Source organism: Centroberyx gerrardi, chromosome 17, assembly GCF_048128805.1.
Source record: "Centroberyx gerrardi isolate f3 chromosome 17, fCenGer3.hap1.cur.20231027, whole genome shotgun sequence".
Classification (NCBI taxonomy): Eukaryota; Metazoa; Chordata; class Actinopteri; order Beryciformes; family Berycidae; genus Centroberyx; species Centroberyx gerrardi.
The window spans coordinates 3,571,443-3,592,344 of record NC_136013.1 but is presented as its reverse complement, the minus strand read 5'-3'; the positions used below and the strand labels follow the sequence as shown (position 1 = coordinate 3,592,344).

Genomic DNA, 20,902 nt, shown 5'->3' with positions numbered 1-20,902 from the left:
ATATCAGTGAAAACACAAGTGACCCCTACTAAAGTCCTAGATATCAAAACAAAACAAGAGGCACATTTCACTACGTTTGACATAAATGCCTCTCCAGAAATCTCCAGGACCTCAGTCAAACTGCCAAAGATCAAACCTGCTGATTTAAGTTGCCAAGAACCTATAAGTGAGACCAAAGTAGAAGTTAAAGTTAAAAAGGAATACAAATTTGAGGCAAAGCAAAGTGACCATGAAGTCAAAACTGAGCTCAATAAACGAGAGGATATTATAATACCTGGAAAGGAAAGTAGACAAGAAGCAACCAATCTTCAGGCACAAGTAATTGAGAAAACAAAGGAAATAGAGGGCATCCAATCTGCATATGAATCTGCAGATATCACAGAACAAAACAAAGTAATAACCGGTAAAATGGTTATACTCAGCCCTAAGGAATCAGACAAAAAATCAAAGAAGACAAAGATAACAATGCCTAGCTTTGGGATTGCAAAGCCAGATATAAGATTCCCTGACATTGGTATTAACTTGCCTAAACGAAATCTCTCTGAACAAAAAGATGATAAATTACAACAAGAAATGAAAAAGTCAAAAACTGAACCAGGACTCACCGAAGACTCTTTATCCTTAAAGTCAGTGCCGCAGTCCTTAACAGCAGATGCTTCACTAAGTGTTGATGTATCACTGCCATTTGAAAAGATGAAACCCGCCGGCTCTGAAAATCAATTACTGCAAAAGGACATAGAGATGGAAGTCCCAGGGAATGAAGATCAAACGAAAGATGTTGAACTGAAAGATGCTGATGGCTCACCATCAAGATTTAAATTGCCAACATTCAAACTGCCCAAATTTGGAGCAACTACTCCAAACATAACTGCAGATGTACCTGATGTAGAGAAGGATATAAACATTGATAGAGCTGAGATCAAAATTTCCAAAAAGGGGGCGACAATGGACATTACAGAACCCAGCATTGACATTGAGGTTCCATCTATAGACGTGAAAAGTAAAGGACCTGAAGGTGAGGGAAAAGGGAGCAAGTTTAAAATGCCAAATCTCGGCATCTCTGTGCCAAAAGTAAAAGGACCTGGAATTGACTTAAGCATTTCAAATAAAGATGTAGATGTCACATTAACAGAAGCTAAAGCAGAGATCAAAGTCCCTGATTTTGAAGTAAAAGAAACTTCAGCTGCCATTACAGTGCCAGAGACACCCACTTTAGAAGTTGATGCTAAGAAAAAGTCATGGTTTGCAATGCCCAAATTTTCCTTTGCAAAACCAAGAGTTAAAGAGCCTGAAGTTGAGGCCAGTCTATCAGAAGTGGATGTTTCTCTTCCACAGGTAAAGGTGGAGGTGAAAAAACCTGAAGTGGAAATGAAAGCTCCTGAGGCTGAAGTTGAATTTGATGGGCAAGGAAGCAAGTTTAATATACCAAAGTTTGGCATCTTGTTACCGAAAGTAAAAGGGCCTGAATTTGATTTAAGCTTGTCTAAGAAAAATGTAGATATCACACTACCAGAAGCTGAAGCTGAAGTCCAACTCCCTGATGTTGAAGTCAAAGAACATTCTTCTAAAGTGGAAATGAAAGCCCCTGAGATTGAAGCTCATTTAAAAGATGTTGACGGATCACCATCCAAATTTAAGGTGCCAACATTCAAACTGCCGAAATTTGGAGTTGGCTCTCCGCATATCACTGTAGAAGTACCTGACATGGACAAGGATATCAAAATTGATGAAGCTGATATGAAAATTCCAAAAGAGGGAGCCACAGTCAATATTAAGGCTCCCAGCATTGACATTGAAGGCGGGGCTATAGATCTGAAAACTACAGGAACTGAACTTGAGGGAAGAGAAAGCAAGTTTAAAATGCCAAATCTAGGTTTATCTATGCCAAAGGTTAAAGGGCCTCAAATTGATTTAAGATTATCAAAGAAAGATGTAGATGTCACACTACCAGAGGCTAAAGTTGAGGTCAAACTCCCAGAAGCCCCTGAAATTGATGTCAGTCTTCCAAAAGGAGATGTTTCTGTTCCAGAAGGAAAGTTGGAGGTGAAAAAACCTGATATGGGAATTAAAGCTCCTGGCACTGAAATTGAACTTGATGGACAGGGAAGCAGGTTTAAAATGCCCAACTTAGGCATCTCATTATCAAAGGCAAAAGGGCCTAAAATTGATGTAAGCTCATTAGGCAAAGATGCAGATGTCACACTACCAGAACCAAAAGCAGAAATCCAACTCGCTAATGTTGAAGTCAAAGACCCTTCCGCTAAAATTGAAATTGAAGGTCCTGAGATCAAAGTTCCAGGAAAGAATATTGAAGCATCACCATTAAAATTTAAAATGCCAACATTCAAACTACCTAAATTTGGAGCTGCTACTCCACATATCACTGCAGAAGTACCTGATATAGACAAGGATATCAAAATTGATGGAGCTGAGATAAACATTTCTCAGGAGGGGCCTGCAGCACCCACAATTGGCATTGAGAGTCCAGCTATAGATGTGACAACAACAGAAACGGACCTTAGGGGTAAAGGACGGAAGTTTAAAATGCCAAATCTTGACATTTCTATGCCAAAGGTTAAAGGACCTGAAATAGATTTCAGCTTACCAAAGACAAATGTAGATGTCACACTACCAGAAGCTAAAGCAGAGGTCCAACTACCAGAGGTTGAAGTCAAAGAGCCTTTGATGGGGGAGCAGCCTGGTGTTGAGTTTGATGCAAAACTGAAAAAGCCAAGGTTTTCATTGCCCAGATTTTCATTTTCAAAAACAAATGTTAAAGCTCCTGAAGTTGATGTCAACCTTCCAGATGTGGATGTTTCTCTTCCAGAGGTAAAGGTGGAGGTGAAAGAACCTGAAGTGGAAATTAAGCCACTAGAAAGTGCAATAGAAACTGATGGGCAAGGAAGCAAGTTTAAAATGCCAAAATTTGGAATCTCATTGCCAAAAGTAAAAGGACCTGAAATTGACTTAAGCTTACCAAAGAAAGATGTAGATGTCACACTACCAGAAGCTAAAGCTGAAGTTCGACTCCCTGATGTTGAACTAAAAGAACCTTCTGCTAAAGTGGAAATTAAAACTGCTGACATTGAAGCTCAAGCAGGTAATATGGAAGGCTCACCATCAAAATTTAAAATGCCAACATTCAAATTACCTAAATTTGGAGCTGCTACTTCAAATGTCAGTGTGGAAGTACCTGAAATGGACAAAGAAATTAAAATTGATGGAGCAGAGCTGAAAAAACCTAAAGACGGAGTTGCATTTGATATTACAGCACCCAGCATTGACATTGAAGGCCCATCTCTAGATGTGAAAACTACAGGAACTGAACTGGAAGGAAAAGGAGGCAAGTTTAAAATGCCAACTTTTGGCATCTCTATGCCAAAAGTTAAAGGACCTGAAATTGATTTAAGCTTGTCAAAGAAAGATGTAGATGTCACATTACCAGAAGCCAAAGCTGAAGTCAAACTCCCTGATGTTGACGTCAAAGAACCTTCAGGTGCCATTTCAATACCAGACGCACCTACAATAGAGGTTGATGCCAAGTTGAAAAAGCCAAGCTGGTCATTGCCAAGTTTTTCATTTTCAAAGACAGGTGGTAAAGCCCCTGATGTTGATGTCAACCTTGAAGTCCCAGAAGTTGATGTTACATTACCAGAGGCTAAAACAGAAGTCTGTCTTCCAGATGTGGAAGTCAAAGAATCCTCAGGTGCTATTTCAATAGAGGGGCCACCTGCCACAGAGTTTGATGCCAAATTTAAGAAGCCAAGGTTTTCATTACCCAGATTTTCATTTTCAAAGCCAAGCATTAAAGAACCTGAAACTGATGTCAATCTCCCAGATGTAGATGTTTCTATTCCAGAAGGAACGTTGGAGGTCAAACAACCTGAAGTGGAACTGAAGCCATCAGAAAGTCAAGTAGAATTTGATGGGCAGGGAAGCAAGTTCAAAATGCCAAAGTTTGGAATCTCACTGCCAAAAGTTACAGGACCTGAAATTGATTTAAGCTTATCAAAGAAAGATGTAGACGTCAAACTACCAGAAGCTAAAACAGGAGTCCAACTCGCTGATGTTAAACTAAAAGAACCTTCTGCAAAAGTGGAAATTAAAGCCCCAGAGATTGAGGTTCAAGTAAAAGATGTTGAAGGATCACCATCAAAATTTAAAATGCCAACATTCAAATTACCTAAATTTGGAGCTGCTACTCCAAATGTCACTGTAGAAGTGCCTGAACTGGAGAAAGAAGTTAACATCACTGGACCTGAACTGAAAATACCTAAAGAGGGAGTTGCAGTTGACATTACAGCACCATCTCTAGATGTGAAAACTACAGGAACTGAACTGGAGGGAAAAGGAGGCAAGTTTAAAATGCCAAAGTTTGGAATCTCACTGCCAAAAGTAACAGGACCTGAAATTGATTTAAGCTTATCAAAGAAAGATGTAGATGTCAAACTACCAGAAGCTAAAACAGGAGTCCAACTCGCTGATGTTAAACTAAAAGAACCTTCTGCAAAAGTGGAAATTAAAGCCCCAGAGATTGAGGTTCAAGGAAAAGATGTTGAAGGATCCCCATCAAAATTTAAAATGCCAACATTCAAATTACCTAAATTTGGAGCTGCTACTCCAAGTGTCACTGTAGAAGTGCCTGAATTGGAGAGAGAAGTTAACATTGCTGGACCTGAACTGAAAATACCTAAAGAGGGAGTTGCAGTTGACATTACAGCACCATCTCTAGATGTGAAAACTACAGGAACTGAACTGGAGGGAAAAGGAGGCAAGTTTAAAATGCCAAATTTTGGCATCTCTATGCCAAAAGTTAAAGGACCTGAAATTGATTTAAGCTTATCAAAGAAAGATGTAGATGTTACAGTACCAGAGGCTAAAACAGGAGTCCAACTCGCTGATGTTAAACTAAAAGAACCTTCTGCAAAAGTGGAAATTAAAGCCCCAGAGATTGAGGTTCAAGGAAAAGATGTTGAAGGATCACCATCAAAATTTAAAATGCCAACATTCAAATTACCTAAATTTGGAGCTGCTACTCCAAATGTCAGTGTGGAAGTACCTGAAATGGATAAAGAAATTAAAATTGATGGAGCAGAGCTGAAAAAACCTAAAGGCGGAGTTGCAGTTGATATTACAGCACCCAGCATTGACATTGAAGGCCCATCTCTAGATGTAAAAACTACAGGAACTGAACTGGAGGGAAAAGGAAGCAAGTTTAAAATGCCAACTTTTGGCATCTCTATGCCAAAAGTTAGAGGACCTGAAATTGATTTAAGCTTATCAAAGAAAGATGTAGACGTCAAACTACCAGAAGCTAAAACAGGAGTCCAACTCGCTGATGTTAAACTAAAAGAACCTTCTGCAAAAGTGGAAATTAAAGCCCCAGAGATTGAGGTTCAAGTAAAAGATGTTGAAGGATCACCATCAAAATTTAAAATGCCAACATTCAAATTACCTAAATTTGGAGCTGCTACTCCAAGTGTCACTGCAGAAGTGCCTGAACTGGAGAGAGAAGTTAACATCACTGGACCTGAACTGAAAATACCTAAAGAGGGAGTTGCAGTTGACATTACAGCACCATCTCTAGATGTGAAAACTACAGGAACTGAACTTGAGGGAAAAGGAGGCAAGTTTAAAATGCCAACTTTTGGCATCTCTATGCCAAAAGTTAAAGGACCTGAAATTGATTTAAGCTTATCAAAGAAAGATGTAGATGTCACATTACCAGAAGCCAAAGCTGAAGTCAAACTCCCTGATGTTGACATCAAAGAACCTTCAGGTGCCATTTCAATACCAGAGGCACCTACAATAGAGGTTGATGCCAAGTTGAAAAAGCCAAGCTGGTCATTGCCAAGATTTTCATTTTCAAAGACAGGTGGTAAAGCCCCTGATGTTGATGTCAACCTTGAAGCCCCTGAAGTTGATGTTACATTACCAGAGGCCAAAACAGAAGTCTGTCTTCCAAATGTTGAAGTCAAAGAACCTTCTGGTGTCATTTCAATGGAAGAGCCACCTGCTGCAGAACTTGAGGCCAAATTGAAAAAGCCAAAGTTTTCATTACCCAGATTTTCGTTTTCAAAGCCAAGTGTTAAAGAGCCTGAAATCAATGCCGACCTTCCACACGTTGATGTTTCTCTTCCAGAGGGAAGAGTGGAGGTCAAACAACCTGAAATGGAAATTAAAGCTCCTGAATTTGAAGCTGAACATGATGGCCAAGGAAGCAAGTTTAAAATGCCAAAGTTTGGCATCTCTTTACCAAAAGTAAAGGGGCCTGAATATGATTTAAGCTCATCAAAGAAAGACGTAGACATCACACTACCAGAACTTAAAGCAGAGGTCCAACTCCCTAATGTTGAAGTCAAAAAATCTTCTTCTAAAGTGGAAATTAAAGCCCCTGAGATTGAAGCTCAGTTAACAGATGTTGAAGGATCACCATCAAAATTTAAAATGCCAACATTCAAAATGCCTAAATTTGGAGCTGCTACCTTAGCTACTACTGTTGAAGTACCTGATGTGGACAAAGAAATTGAAATTGATGCAGCTGAGTTTAAAATTCCTAAAGAGGGAGCTACCGTGGGCATTACAACACCCAGCACTGAGATTGAAGGCCCATCCATCGATGTGAAAACTACAGGAGATGAACTTGAGGGAAAAGGAATCAAGTTTAAAATGCCAAATTTTGGCATCTCTATGCCAAAAGTAAAAGGACCAGAAATTGATGTAAGCTTATCAAAGAAAGACATAGGTGTCACAATACCAGAAACTAAAGCTGAAGTCAAACTCCCTGATGTTGAAGTCAAAGGGACCTCTGCAACCATTTCAGCACCAGACACGCCTACAATAGAGGTTGATGCCAAATTGAAATCGCCAAGCTGGTCATTGCCAAGATTTTCATTTTCAAAGCCAAGTGTTAAAGCCCCTGATGTTGATGTCAACTTTGAAGTCCCAGAAGTTGATGTTACATTACCAGAGGCCAAAACTGAAGTTCATCTTCCAGATCTTCCAGAAGTCAAAGAACCTTCAGCTGCCATTTCAATAGAGGAGCCATCTCTGGTAGACATTGATACCAAAGTGAAAAAGCCAAAGTTTTCATTACCCAGATTTTCATTTTCAAAGCCAAGTGTTAAAGAACCTGAAGTTAATCTGCCAGTGGTGGATGTATCTCTTCCAGAAGGAAAGGTGGAGGTCAAACAGCCTGAAGTGGAAATTAAAGCTCCTGAGATTGAGGCTGAACTTGATGGACAAGGAAGCAAGTTTAAAATGCCAAAGTTTGGCATTTCATTACCAAAGGTAAAAGGGCCTGAAATTGATTTGAGCTTGTCAAAGAAAGATGCAGACATCACACTACCAGAATCTAAAGCAGAAGTTCAATTTCCTGATTTTGAACTACAAGAACCTTCTGCTAAATTTGAAATCAAAGCCCCAGAGAGTGAAGTTCAACTGAAGGACGTTGAAGGATCACCATCAAAATTTAAAATGCCAACAATCAAATTTCCCAAATTTGGAATTGGTTCTCAAAATGTGACTGCAGAAGTACCCGATATGGACAAAGATATAAAAACTCAAGGAGTTGACATGAAAATTCCTAAAGATGGAGCTACGATTGATATCACAACACCAAGGTTTGACATTGAAGGTCCATCTGTAGACGTGAAAACTACAGGAGTTGAATTTGAGGGAAAAGGAAGTACGTTTAAAATGCCAAATCTAGGCATCACTATGCCAAAGGTTAAAGGGCCTGAAATTGATTTAAGCTTATCAAAGAAAGATGTAGATATCACATTACCAGAAGCTAAAGCAGAAGTCAAACTCCCAGATGTTGAAGTCAAAGAGCAATCGGGTGCCATTTCAATAGAGGAGCCACCTGTTGTAGAGCTTGACGTTAAACTGAAAAAGCCAAGATTTTCATTGCCCAGATTTTCATTTTCAAAGCAAAGCGTTAAAGAGCCTGAAATTGATATCAACCTGCCAGAGGTGGATGTTTCTCTTCCAGAAGGAAAAGTGGAGGTTAAAGAACCTGAAGTAGAATTTAAACCACCAGAGACTGAAGTCCACTTAAAAGATGTTGAAGGATCACCATCAAAGTTTAAAATGCCAACATTTAAACTACCTAAATTTGGATCTGCTACTCCAGATGTTACTGTTGAAGTACCTGAACTGGACAAAGATATTAACATTGATGGAGCCGAGCTGAAAATACCTAAAGGGGGGGCTGCAGCTGAGATTACAACATCCGGCATTGGCACTGAAGGCCCAACTATAGATGTGAAAGCTACAGGAATTGAACTTGAGGGAAAAGGAGACAAGTTTAAAATGCCAAATCTTGGGATCTCCATGCCAACAGTAAAAGGACCTGAAATTGATTTAAGCTTATCAAAGAAAGATGCAAATGTTACACTACCAGAAGCTAAAGCCATGGTCAAACTCCCTGATGTTGAAGTAAGAGAGCCTTCTGCTAGCATTTCAGTACCAGAGGCACCTACAACAGAGGTTGATGCCAAGTTGAAAAAGCCAAGGTTTTCATTACCAAGGTTTTCATTTTCAAAGCCAAGTGTTAAAGAACCTGAAGTTGATGTCAGTCTTCCAAAAGTAAATGATAGTCTACCAGAAGGAATGGTGGTAGTTAAACAACCTGAAGCAGAAATTAAAGCTCCTGAGATCGAAGTTCAACTGAAAGATGTTGAAGGATCACCATCAAAATTTAAAACGCCAACATTCAAACTGCCCAAATTCGGAGTGGCTTCTCCAGATGCCACTGTAGAAGTACCTGAAGTGAACAAGGATTTCAACATGGATGGATCTGAGCTGAAAATTCCTAAAGAGGATGCTGCAGTCGAGATTAAAGTTCCATCTGTTGATATTAAAGCAGACGTCTCCAACACTGATTATGCTAAACAAGAAACAGCAACATTAGAATCTGAAGCACCAAAGACTGAGGCTGACCTTGGCTCTCCAAGTAAATTCAAACTACCAACATTTAAAATGCCACGTCTCAGTTTTTCAAAACCCAGACCTGAAGACGAATATGTCCCTGTTGACACTGAATGTGAACACAAACAGTTGGAAATTGAAGTTGAGCCACAAGGACTGGGGAAATCACCCAAACAGACATTAACATCATTTGGGGAGATCCTCAAGAGCATTGATGTTGAATTTGATGTTCCAACAATAGAGGAAGTGGAAGAACAGCTTACACCCTCAAAGGAGGTCCAAAGACCAGATGAACTAAATGTTCAGCTCATTACTGAAACTCAACATGTACAGAAAGAGGATGACATGACAGAAATAAAAAGCAAACCAAAATTCAAATTTCCCAGGCTGAGTTTTAGTCGGTCACCGGAGGAAACTGAGATAGCAGATAGCACAAATGTGGCAGAGACAGCGGGAAGTGGAAAGAAGTTGGAGACAAAGGAAAAGGACACAAATATCAAGCAAGATCCTGTCAAAAGTCCTGAGAGGGTAGGCTGGTTGAGATTCCCCAAATTTGGATTGTCTTCTCCATCAGAACCTGCCAAGATTTCCGAACAAGAGGAGCACGAGAGTGAAAAGAGCCCGGAGGATGTTAGCACAACCTACTCAGTCCAGTCATCCGACGCCTTTGCCGATGTTAGCTCTACAGTGACAAGTGAACAACTTGGCCTGTCCCTATCCTCACCAACCAAGGTAACTGTGAAATACTCTGATCCTAATGCCGCTATGGGGCTCGGAGAGGTGCATGGTAACGTCATTACTTCCACCACAAGAACTGAGCGGATCTCAGTTGAGCCCAACTTGCCTGAGAAAGTCACCATTCTGTCCTCTGAAGGTTCATCTTCATCAGCAGACACTCTCAAACTGGAATCTAGAAAAATTCATGTCATTACATCAAATATACAAGCAACCCCAGAAGCGCAGCATGCCAAGCTACTAACCGATTTCCAAGTCCAGTCCGCTGGAGGCCTGCCCCTAAATTTAGAGACCAGTGAAGCTACATACAAAACACAGAGTGGCAAGAGAACGGTGGTTGAGAGGCATGTAGTCAGGCAAACGTCGAGTGAAAATAGAGAAACAGTTGTCATAACTAAAAAAACGATATTTGGCGTAGACTCCGCTGAACCCATTTCAGGTGAAACAGCATCATCTATTCAACGGCTGAGAGACTCTGTGCACACTGAGAAAATGAAGTTTTTTGATGGAGCTAAGAAGTAAGAAAGCTTCTTGTGAACAGGGGATGAAGTTAAATTTCTCATCGACCAGCCTCAGTGGCTAGTGGGTTCAGAATTTCACTGGCCAATTAAGTGGTGGGATAGAAAAGTGAGATTGAAAACAGTTTGGCAACCTGACAAAGTGGCCAGCAGAATTAGCAGACTTACCAACCACAGGATAACATTTGTTGGTGTGGATGTTGGATAGTGCTAACTTCAGGCTTTGGTTGCATGTTGTAGACCTGTAAAGAGAGGAAAGATCTATATAATTCACACTGAAAATGTGATCAAGTTGTAAATATACAGTGTAATCGAGTGCCCTTATAGCTATAGCATTCATGACAGGGCTTCACGAAATATCCTTGCTTATGGTACAGAGCTAAAGTAAGCCATGTCTCTCAATAATAACAAAACCTTGGTTACTTTACAGTCTTTAAAGCAGAACACTGATCAGAGTTAACTGTGTCCTTAATTTCATGAGATCATTTTAATCAGCTACACATTTTGATCACAAAGATTGATGTAAAATCTTCTATCACTGTTACTGACATTCCGAAAAATGTTTACAATAATTTCACTGTAAAGATGAGAGCAGAGGACACCTATACTGTGCAGTATATGACCAAAATGCATATGTACATGTATCACCAAGATTCTCTTGTTGCTGTTGCTAAAATGCAGAGAAATAATAGCAATGCAATACTCTAATGAAATGCTTATCAAATACAGCAAAGTGTGTTGCTGCAACTATATTTTTATTAATACTTTGCTTAAAATTTTATTTGCTACAATAAAAACCTATCAACAGTATAATATTCTCTTTCAGTGTACAAAGTGGGAACATTGAACTGGCAGTGTAAATAGCTTTTAATGACCTCTGGAGTTTCTTTGATTATTGCTCCTATTTGTATTCGAATGTAAGCTTAAGTCAATGTGTTTGCAAAGTTATACACAATAAATAAATCTTATTAAATGCAATACTGTTTCTTAAGCTGATGATGACAGTGATGTGCTGTGTTTTAGATAACCTCACCTCTGCTAGGCCAGTGGTTCTCAACCTTTTTGGCTCGTGGTGACCCCTTAAAAGAGAGATGACTACTCATGTCACAGGCTGTATTATGCAGAGTGGTGAACAAGGAATGATTTTCAGGTGGTCTCATTTGATTTAGTATCAGAGGAGACCTAGAGGCTTTAAACTATTCAGTATTTCACAAGAAAAAAAGCAAAAAATAGAGAAAAATCAGAAAAAATAGATATGATAATAATGATTTGGATAGCAGAAATATGTATTTTCTTTCCTGTTCTATAAATGATGTCACGGCCCTTTGGAGGGTCCCGGCCCCCAGGTTGAGAACCACTGTGCAACATTACAGTGGTAGTACGTGCAGTTCACCACTAAGGGGAGACAGAGCTCAGCTGTACCTGAACCACCGCCAGCAGTCCTCCTGTTTTAGCATAACCAGGATGAAATATCTTATAATGGACAGTTAGAAGAAGTTAACGTTAGCTAATTATCTGTCTGGCTCACCTTCTGTGCTAGCTTAATGCTACATATACGGTAGATTTGCTTGCTAGGCTTTGTTTCATTCCTGTTTTGTAGCGAGGTGAAAGTCTACACTCTGCATTACTATCCAGTTTTGACAGACTAATCAATAATATGAAGGATCCCTTCACTAACTCTACCTAAATGTTACTACAAAATCTGGATATTTTAGCTGTTTAGCTAGCAATACAATACAATCTTCGGCTGCTTATTCAGGTAACGTTTGTGTTTCAGTTAATGTGCTGCCTTCAAGTGCTCCTCGTAAGCTCCGAGATCCCAAGTCGTAAGTAGGAGGACGTTGCAAGTGTTTTTGGTTGGAGATAAAAACCAAAATGGACGCTGCAACAAGTGTTTTTATGGTGGCTGGTGTTTTGTTTTAGAAATCACACAGCACGGAGCTACTTTGTGCTTCAGCAGCAGAATAAAGGGGAGAAAACATGCGCATCAGGTACAATAACTGATGCTTTAATTCATTTAAAATGCGTGACAAATACAATTTATAGAGAGCAAATAGAAACACACACACCAAATTTTCCAGTGTTAATAAGTGTTGATTGATTCGGTGACAATGATTTGGAGATGAGAAGTGTTGATTGGAGTGTTTTTTGTTCACTCATAGAGCTGATATGGCTCTGGGGCGTGTCTTCAAAAAGCGTCAAAACTACTGAAATGTTTAATTAACTCTGATGAGGGGAGGGGGGGGGGGCTTATATAAACACTGGCATAGTGCTAATTTTTACACGCAGGCAGTACTGATTATTTACATAGAATTCCAAAAAATACCATATAATAATAAAAAATAAAATAAAAAACTTTTTTTTAACAATTGTTGGCACGGCTTATATGTTATCTGCCACCTCAAATCGTATCAATTCGGATATCATAGAAAATCTCGACTTTCCCACTTTTCTTGGGTCGTTTGGTCGTTCATGTGCACGCCCCCTCGTAATACCAGTATTTCCGACAACGCTTGAAGGCAGCACCGGTCCCGCTCACTGCGCAGACTCGAACACTTTGATGCGAGCGGCAACTTCACGGGAGCCTCGCGCCCAGCAGCCGAGCCGCCTGTCGCCCACAACACTCCGCATCTGTGACATGAAGCAGGAGCGCGCGGCGACCAGCCAGCACTGAAATACTGGATCTGCCTCCGAGGTTTGAACTGCAAACAGGTAGAGGGGATTTATCCGCCATTTGAAGCTACTGTAAATAAAAAAGACAGATGTTTTTCTGATTAGTGAAGCTATAAAAACTGCTGTTATTCATCTTACACTTGAAATTAACTGAATGACTAATCGGTTAACCAATTAAAACTCATCTCTCAGATGATTAGGAGGTTTTATGAAACGTGTAAAACCTGTTTGCCGTGGGCTGTTTCTGTGCTGCTGATGCACAGTGTGTGGGATTGAGGGCAGAAAGCACTGATTTAGCCTCTGGTGTATAGTGTAGTGGGAGCTGTGTTTTATACTGTTTATATATTACAGTTGCTGTCACCTGCAGTAAACAGGCTACCTGTTGTGTGTGACCCAGGTAAAGCATGTGATCCAAATACATAACCTATAACAGGTGTAATGATAACTGTTTCTGTGCGATAAAAAAAAATTACATTAACTAAGTCAAAATTAATACAAAGCACATCAGGAAACATCAATTAGAACAAGGAATATAGGAAAAATCAAATAAAAAGAATCAATGTCCAGTGAAACATTATACAAAGCTTTGCTGTAAAAAGGGGAATATCACTAAATTTCATCATGAATTTTCACAAAATTTCATCATTCAAATAATTACACGCTCCAGGACAGCAGTTCCAAAATATGTTCATGTCAAGCTCCCCAATTTGATTTATCTGAGGGACGGAGAAGATTTTTTTTGCTGCTGGATATGATTTAGTGCAGAACTGGAAAACTGTCTGTAGCCTACTGTAGGTGGGGAGAACATCCTCTCACTCTCCTGTCTGCAAAATGAAATAGTGGAATTAAAACTAGTCCTCAGTTTGCTTTGGGACCCCCCCTGGCACCTCTTCAAGGACCCCCTGCAGGTCCCCGGACCCCACTTTGGGAACCCGCTGCCCTTAAAGTGAACAGTCACCACAAATCTCATGTGGATAGAGAAGAGAGCAGGTTCAGTCTGATGTTCATATTCACTAGAAATCACACGGAAAGGATGGAAAAGGAGGATAATTTTCTGGGGGTTTGTGTTTATTTTCATGTGGAAATCAGATATTTTAGTGTAAATGCAAGCAGCATTTATTATCAGCAGAGTAATGCTGCAGTGAACATATTAGACTGCTCACATTGCTTTTGCATTTACTGCTGATTTAGACTTTATAGTGTTATTTACTCTTTTAAAGTGCTTTTGTAGCTGCAGTTTTGAAAGATGTTGCACAAATAAAGATGATGATGATGATGATCAATATTATTATTATTATTAGTAGGCCTAGTAGTAGTAGTAGTGGTAGTAGTAGCAGTAGTAGTAGTAGTAGTAGTAGTAGTAGTAGTAGTAGTAGTAATAATAGTAGTAGTAGTAGTAATAACTTGATTACAGCTGAGTTTAGTGTCTTGGTTCTGTATTTCTAGCTTTGGGAGCAATCATTTTTCATTTTCACAAATATAGATTTACTGCCTCAGTGCAGGAATAGCCAAGCCCAGTCAAGGAATGGGAATTATTCATTTATTTAAGAATCAATTTAAAAGATGATAATGTTGTTAGCTTCGGGTCCTTGGGCAGGACAGTCCAAAATAAAAAAGGGGCTCTGATCTAAAACACCTTCAGTCATCCACACTTTGGACTGGCCGAGGATTTTTAAGCTCCCACTCAGAAGGCTTCAAAGGCCTCAGATCCAGTCATGACTAAAAAAATAATCAAAAAAGATCAGTTAAAAAAAAAATTGACTGCAAGAAGCTGAAATTCAACCACCAGTTAAAAGACTTGCGGCGTCATTTTGTACCAGCTAGAAAATGCAAGACACACTTCCCACTGAGGCAGAAATAAAGGGACTTCCAGCAGAGTAAACAAGCAGACACTAACACATGGATAACCTTTTCCAGACCTAATGGCTTAAATAGGGAATTGTTATTCAGCTGTGGGGGGGGAGGGAGGGAGAAAAAAAAGCACGACTGAAGTGTCACGCCTCGCATCAAAATTTAAATTCCTGCGTCTGTTACATTTAACACCGGCCCGGAGTGAATGCATTTCTTTGAGACAAGATCAGATAAAAATCATGTGCAGATTTCCCCCCGGCTGCTGCAGTGCTACCTACAGCATGGAGCCCCTCTCCCCGGACATGGGATAGGCCTGCAACACCAAAGTGACCGCAGAAATTCCCTCCCGGAGGAACAATACGCGCCTCTGATGGGGGGGAATAAAGGCGCTATTGTCCCTGTGATGAAGGGTAGAAACAATCCCAGGTTTACAGAGGAGTCTCACAACACGGCCCCGCTCCTATCATCGGTAATTGCGACGTAATGCTACACATGAATACCCCCAAATCAGCTCTAACCTCGCGCGCTCGGGGGAAGTGCACCACTCAGACAATCAAGAGGCATCAAATCTCAATCGCCCGTCCCCATGGCAACAGCGGCTGCCAGTCTGATTGTATGGAAAGTGGTATTTCTGATAACTTGGCATAAGTAAGTCTGCCTTTATCCAGGGAGACAGGGATGCTACTGTTGACTGGTTTTTAAAATGGCAATGAGTACGTTTTTTTTACTCCCCCATAGCACAAAATGACCATAATGTATGTGGGGCTGATCAATAATTCAATATTATCATTTATCATCTTTCAGTGGAATCGTGTCATGGCGATATGGTGATTTTGGGATTTCGTGACGCACAATTCTGCTGTCTAAATTGATGATAACAAGCAAATTTTATTTAAAAACTCTGACAAAATGAGGTGTGAAACATTTTAAGGAATATTATTTGAAAATTTCAGGTTTGTTTGACATCACACTCTAACATTACCATTCGGCTCAGTGGGCTAAACGTTAGCTCGATTGTTTAACGTGATTTTGCATACGCCTACGTGAGCAAATATCGTGATATATATCGATATATAAAAAAAATCAGTGATATTGATTTCTACCCTATTGCCCTGTCATAAATATATCGGCTGGGAGTTGATAGGGTTGTTGATCAATACCGCTCTCAAAGATTACTTGGCCGGGTTTCTGTTTTACCCAGCCTTTACACATCAAGTCCGACTGATATTATAGTTATGAATGATATTAATAAGTGATATATGAGTGAGTCATACTTGTCACAGCTCATTTTTGGCAAGATATAGTTCTTGGCACAATCCACACTCTACACACCGCACACTGTATGTAAATATATTGCAGGAAAAATATTAGACTTCAGTGAGAAACAAAGATATCATTTGCGAAAGAAAGTTTACTCTGTTGGTCTCAAATATTAGAAGTAAAGGTATAAAGACAGTTGTTGCTAGCAGAGCTGGCGCTAACTAGCATGCTAACATTCGCGTAACGTTATTTTAAAACTAGATGAAAGAAGAGTGGGGAAATGCAGTAATTTATCGTGGGCTATAAACAATTTAAAACACTAATAAAAACATCTTACATGTACAGAGCCAAGAAATTTAGGTTATATTTGACTTTGTTGGCCTCAAATATTAGAAATAAGAGTATAAAGACAGTTGTCGCGTGCGCTAAGTAGCAAGCTAACGTTAGCTTAACATAGTTCAATGGCAACTGTCAAATACTATGAATAAACTGTGTATTTATAATACTTTGGGCAAATATTTATAGTACACTTCTGACAATATATGAGTGTCTGGGTGACGTAAAGGCAAGGCAAGGCAAAATGTATTTATATAGCACATTTCATACAAGATAAAGTAAACTGACCAGAAACAGCTATAAAACGATCTGTTAAAGGTAGGCTATTTAAATTAAAGAAAGAAATACATGAACAGTTGGCTCCCATGAGATGTAGCACGGCAATCTGAGATCCACAGTATTGATAGTTTATTGATCGGCTCTGATCGGCCCGCTCCTCTCTCCAGGATGACCGAGGTGATGAACTCTCTGGAGCCGGGGAAGGAGGACTTCAGCGGGGGAGGAGCAGGGGGGAGCCAGGCCGCCGTATCCTTCCAGGTGTGTTGTTCTTGATCGTTCAGGTTAGTTTCGGGCACTTCGGCTCTATTGGAGTAGATGGCGTGCGGCGGTGAGTCACAGGAGAGATGAGCGAGAGCCGAATGTGGGGTGATGCAGCTCAGGTCATTAGTTTGACTCAGTCTCTTGATGTTACAAGTAAACGATATGCGTCTTATCCAGCTGAGCCAACAGGACAAGATTGTGTTTTTCTACATGTATCATCGTCAAGTGGATGGTAAAAAAAAATCAATGATGCTGTATTCTGTAGCCCCAGTGAGCTATTTTCTATTATTGTTGGTGTATTTCATTATTTCCCCTCCATGCTGCTTGTGATTTTTGAACTTATGAACTTCTCAATCTGATATCTAATGGAAGGGACTTTTTGTGAGGAAATGAGCTCACAAACTGGACCGACTACTTTTTGCAATGGATTTGCTCCTCCAAGAATCTGTCAGGGTAATTTTACAGCAATATATGAATGAGAGAGTGAATTCATTACAACTAAAAAGCAAAGAGCAACAATGGAAGAAAGGAATGAGTGAATATATCTTCATAAATCTTGGTTCTTTCATCTGACGCACACAATTTGCAATTTCCCTAATCCCTATTTTTACTACACTGTTTCTTCTACATGAGGTGTGAATGATGGCAACCTCACCCTGACAGAAAACCCTTCAATTAACCTTACATAAGCTTCCAACAGATTTTCCCAGATTCCCATGACAGGTTTCCAAAGTTGTCCAAGAGGCTTCCCTCCATCGTGGTGGAGCCGACGGACGGAGCCGAGGTGGAGAGCGGAGAGCTTCGCTGGCCGCCCGACGAGCCGAGCTGCTCCGACGCCCCGGCTGAGAAACAGAGCGCGCAGGAACAAACTGCAGGTACGGGGGCGTGTAAAGGGGACAGACTGTTTGTTTTCTTGGGTCTGAGCCAAAGTGGAAAAGTGCACTTTGTTGCATTTTTTGCATTTGGTTCGTTTAGATTCACACACTGACCGATTACAAGTGAACCAGGGCTTGTAAACAAATCACATGACTCACAAGTAGCTTGTTTATTGGACAGAGTTTTGGTGACCTGTCATCCTGCAGGTTAGAGACAAAACAAATCTGATTCCAGTTCCTGTAACTCTAAACATGATGGACTTGTCTGTCTCTTCTTCTCTGGTGTTCATACCAGTTAAGAACACATGAAGAAATAGCTGAATATGAGCATCAGTCCAGACTGCTAGGCTTTCCAAGAATGAGGAACTGCTGGCTATCAGATGTCAACATCCGTCTCCTTATACTCATAATCCCTTGTGTTTTTGGGGTTGTTTCCTGTAGTTGGTTTGGATTACGTTCTCACTCCTAACGAACTGCAGGTCTCTTGTTAGAGGCTGAGACTCACATTTCTAGGCGTCTCAGAGCCGTTTTGGTGCCACCTGAGTTTGAGTGGCATCGTTCTCACCTGGCCAAACGAACCGGACTGAAGGAGCAGTGATAGAGCATGCATGTTCTGTATGTGTGACACTCGGCATCTGCATGTTCTTCCAGATGAGGAGGAATCGGACCTCGGGGTGGAAGACTGTAGCCAGGAGGCTTCAGGGGCGGAGGGGCAGGACTCCAACTGAACAAACACAACGCCTGCAAAGTCCGCTGTAACTGTGAGTGTTTCCAGACCTGGATCCAAAAGAAAAGCACTCGGATAGAGGAGAGGAAGAGAGGAGGAAGGGTAGAAAATAAAGATTCCCAAACCCCAGCTCAAGGGCTTGGAGCCAGAGTGGTGTGAGCAGCTTTCTCTAAATTTACAGAAGACTTTTCTTTTCTTTTTAAATACATATTGTGCTCTGGTGAAGGGGCTTTCTCCGATACACGTAGGACAATAAAGATGACTGAAGGGATCAAGTAGCCATCCTGAAACTTCATTTACAGAAGATTTGTTCTTTTATTTTCATACGTCCATCCAAAGCAAGTGCATGGTTGAGAAGCTAGCCGCTTGGAAATGAACAAAACTCATTTTCCACCATTTGGTGACGTTTTGATGTCATATAAATTCACAGGAGAGCCATAATACTCAAAGTGATGTTGAGCTTTGGTAGTACCTCGGGTTGTGTAGCTTCCTCCCTGATAAAATCCTCAAATCGGTGATTCTCTGTTATCTGTTGCTCCGGTAGAGGAGATTGCAGAATTGGGTTATTTTCTCTCTCCATTCACTGCGATTGTATGGAGGAACAGTCTGAAAATCACACTTCTAGCACATAAACAAACGCCAACAAAGCAGATTCTGACAACATATTAAAAAAAAAATAGTCATGCTGCTGAATTGTGATTAAGTGAATCTCTTTCTTTATGTTCCTTATTAAACCTTTCAATTTGAACAAGTATAACACCGAAATCCAGTCGGAAGAAAATTAAGCAGATAGAACAAAGAAAATAATACGTTTACCAATAATTGTAAATAGGCGAAAAAAGTGAGAGACATTTTTTTAATCTATTGACAGAATCAAAGTCCTGTCTCCCACCTTTTTTCGCCTATTTATAATTATTGATAAACGTACTATTTTCTTCGTTCCATCGGCATAAGTTTCCTTTGAACGGATTTCGGTGTTACACTTGTTCAAACTGAAAGGTTCATTCACAACCACAATTCAGCAACGTGACTACTTTTTTTATATATACTGTCAGAATCTGCTTTGTTCACGTTAGTTTATGTGCTAGAAGTGTGATTTTCAGACCCGTTTCACCATATAATGACAGTGAATGAAGAGAGAGAAAAAAATAAATTCTCCAATCAGTGTTGCTCCTCTACCGGAGCAACAGATAACAGAATCACCGATTTGGGGGTTTTATCACGGAGGAAGATACACAACCCAAAGTTCAGCATCACTTTCAGCTCCCCTCAATGAGCTCCAGTTTAAATATTTGATGTTTTCTTGCCTAATTCGATTGTAGTCATAATTCCAGCGATGTGATTTTGATATGTGATACTGTAAATCTCATCAGGCGCTTTAATTCGACGTGTAAAACTCATCTTCACTCTCTGGCTCCGAGCCCTCGCTGTCCAGATGCCCGCGGTATCATCTGCACATCACATCTGGACAGATGTTCCTAAATGCTGTCTTAAGTATTTAGCTCATGTGTGCCATACTACTAATGGTAGCTACTGTATTTTGTGCACAGTTTTTACATTAACTCTAGATGTGAATTGCATCACTCCATGGAAAGTGCTGACTGCTGTAGTTGGGTGACGTTTCTCTCGATTATTGTCGTTCATTCTCTTGTTGCTGATGAATCACTGTTCACTTTGTGATAATAGCTGAAGTGTTTTGAAGAATAGTATTTAATTATGAAAACGTTCATCACTTTATTCGATGTATAACGATACGTTCTTCAATATCTTACAATATGTATACATTGTTCGCGTAGCTCTGCTGTAAAAGGGAATGTAATCGTGTTGTTTTTCTTCAGATGTTGGAGCAATATGTTCAAAGAAATTTAAAGGCAGTCCTTTTTGTTACAGACTACAGAAATAAATAAAAAAAAATCAGTATATTTTAGATGTGTGTAGCCTGTCATGGACATGATATTTTTTAAAATACTGGAAGCCTAAATTATTGTACAAATAATAAACCTTTTCAAAATTCTTAAATCATTCTTTCATTTGTTATGATAAAAATGTTCATGTGGTTCATGTACTGGTTTGGCTGCAACATTTTAACATGGAGGCAGAGTGAACTGACTGGTTCAGCCTTTTTCTAATAGTAATAATACATAATAATACATTAATAATTATTTGGTATAGCACTTTTCAAGATACTCATAGACACTTTACATGAAGTAGTATCAGCGTAAATAAAAACAGTGTTTAAATGCATAGCAAGTAAAAAACTATACTACACTCTTAAAGGGCCATGAAGTAATCTATAACCTTTATCGATCTCTATTGGCGACCAGTAGGAATTGCAACCACACTGATAGAACTTTTCTCCTCCTACACAAGTCTCCGGTACATTTTTCTACCCCACAATACATATTGTCACATTTTTGTATTGCGACATATATTGAATTTCGATTTCCATCTCTAGA

At 39.9% G+C, this 20,902-nt stretch overlaps 2 protein-coding genes across 2 annotated transcripts; both read left to right on the top strand.

Moving 5' to 3' along the window:
* The first annotated feature begins 1,248 nt into the window (after positions 1-1,248).
* LOC139931457 (uncharacterized) lies at positions 1,249-11,018 on the top strand. The gene has a single exon (XM_078289620.1). The coding sequence runs from the start codon at positions 1,249-1,251 to the stop codon at positions 10,186-10,188; it is 8,940 nt and encodes a 2,979-aa protein (XP_078145746.1). The 3' UTR covers positions 10,189-11,018.
* Positions 11,019-16,751: 5,733 nt separating this feature from the next.
* On the top strand, positions 16,752-18,568 carry LOC139917101 (protein LBH-like). The gene is made up of 3 exons (XM_078289679.1): positions 16,752-16,841; positions 17,545-17,719; positions 18,371-18,568. Exons 1-3 carry the CDS (start codon positions 16,752-16,754, stop codon positions 18,445-18,447), a joined length of 342 nt encoding a protein of 113 aa, XP_078145805.1. The 3' UTR covers positions 18,448-18,568.
* Positions 18,569-20,902: the final 2,334 nt, after the last annotated feature.

Bases quoted from the DNA above. Each gene is read 5' to 3' on its own strand.
- LOC139931457 (XM_078289620.1), top strand. From the start codon at position 1,249: ATGCCCAAATTTTCCTTTGCAAAACCAAGAGTTAAAGAGCCTGAAGTT.
- LOC139917101 (XM_078289679.1), top strand. From the start codon at position 16,752: ATGACCGAGGTGATGAACTCTCTGGAGCCGGGGAAGGAGGACTTCAGC. The intron at 16,842-17,544 runs GTGTGTTGTTCT...AGCTTCCAACAG, and splicing joins AGGCCGCCGTATCCTTCCAG to ATTTTCCCAGATTCCCATGA. The intron at 17,720-18,370 runs GTACGGGGGCGT...ATGTTCTTCCAG, and splicing joins CGCGCAGGAACAAACTGCAG to ATGAGGAGGAATCGGACCTC.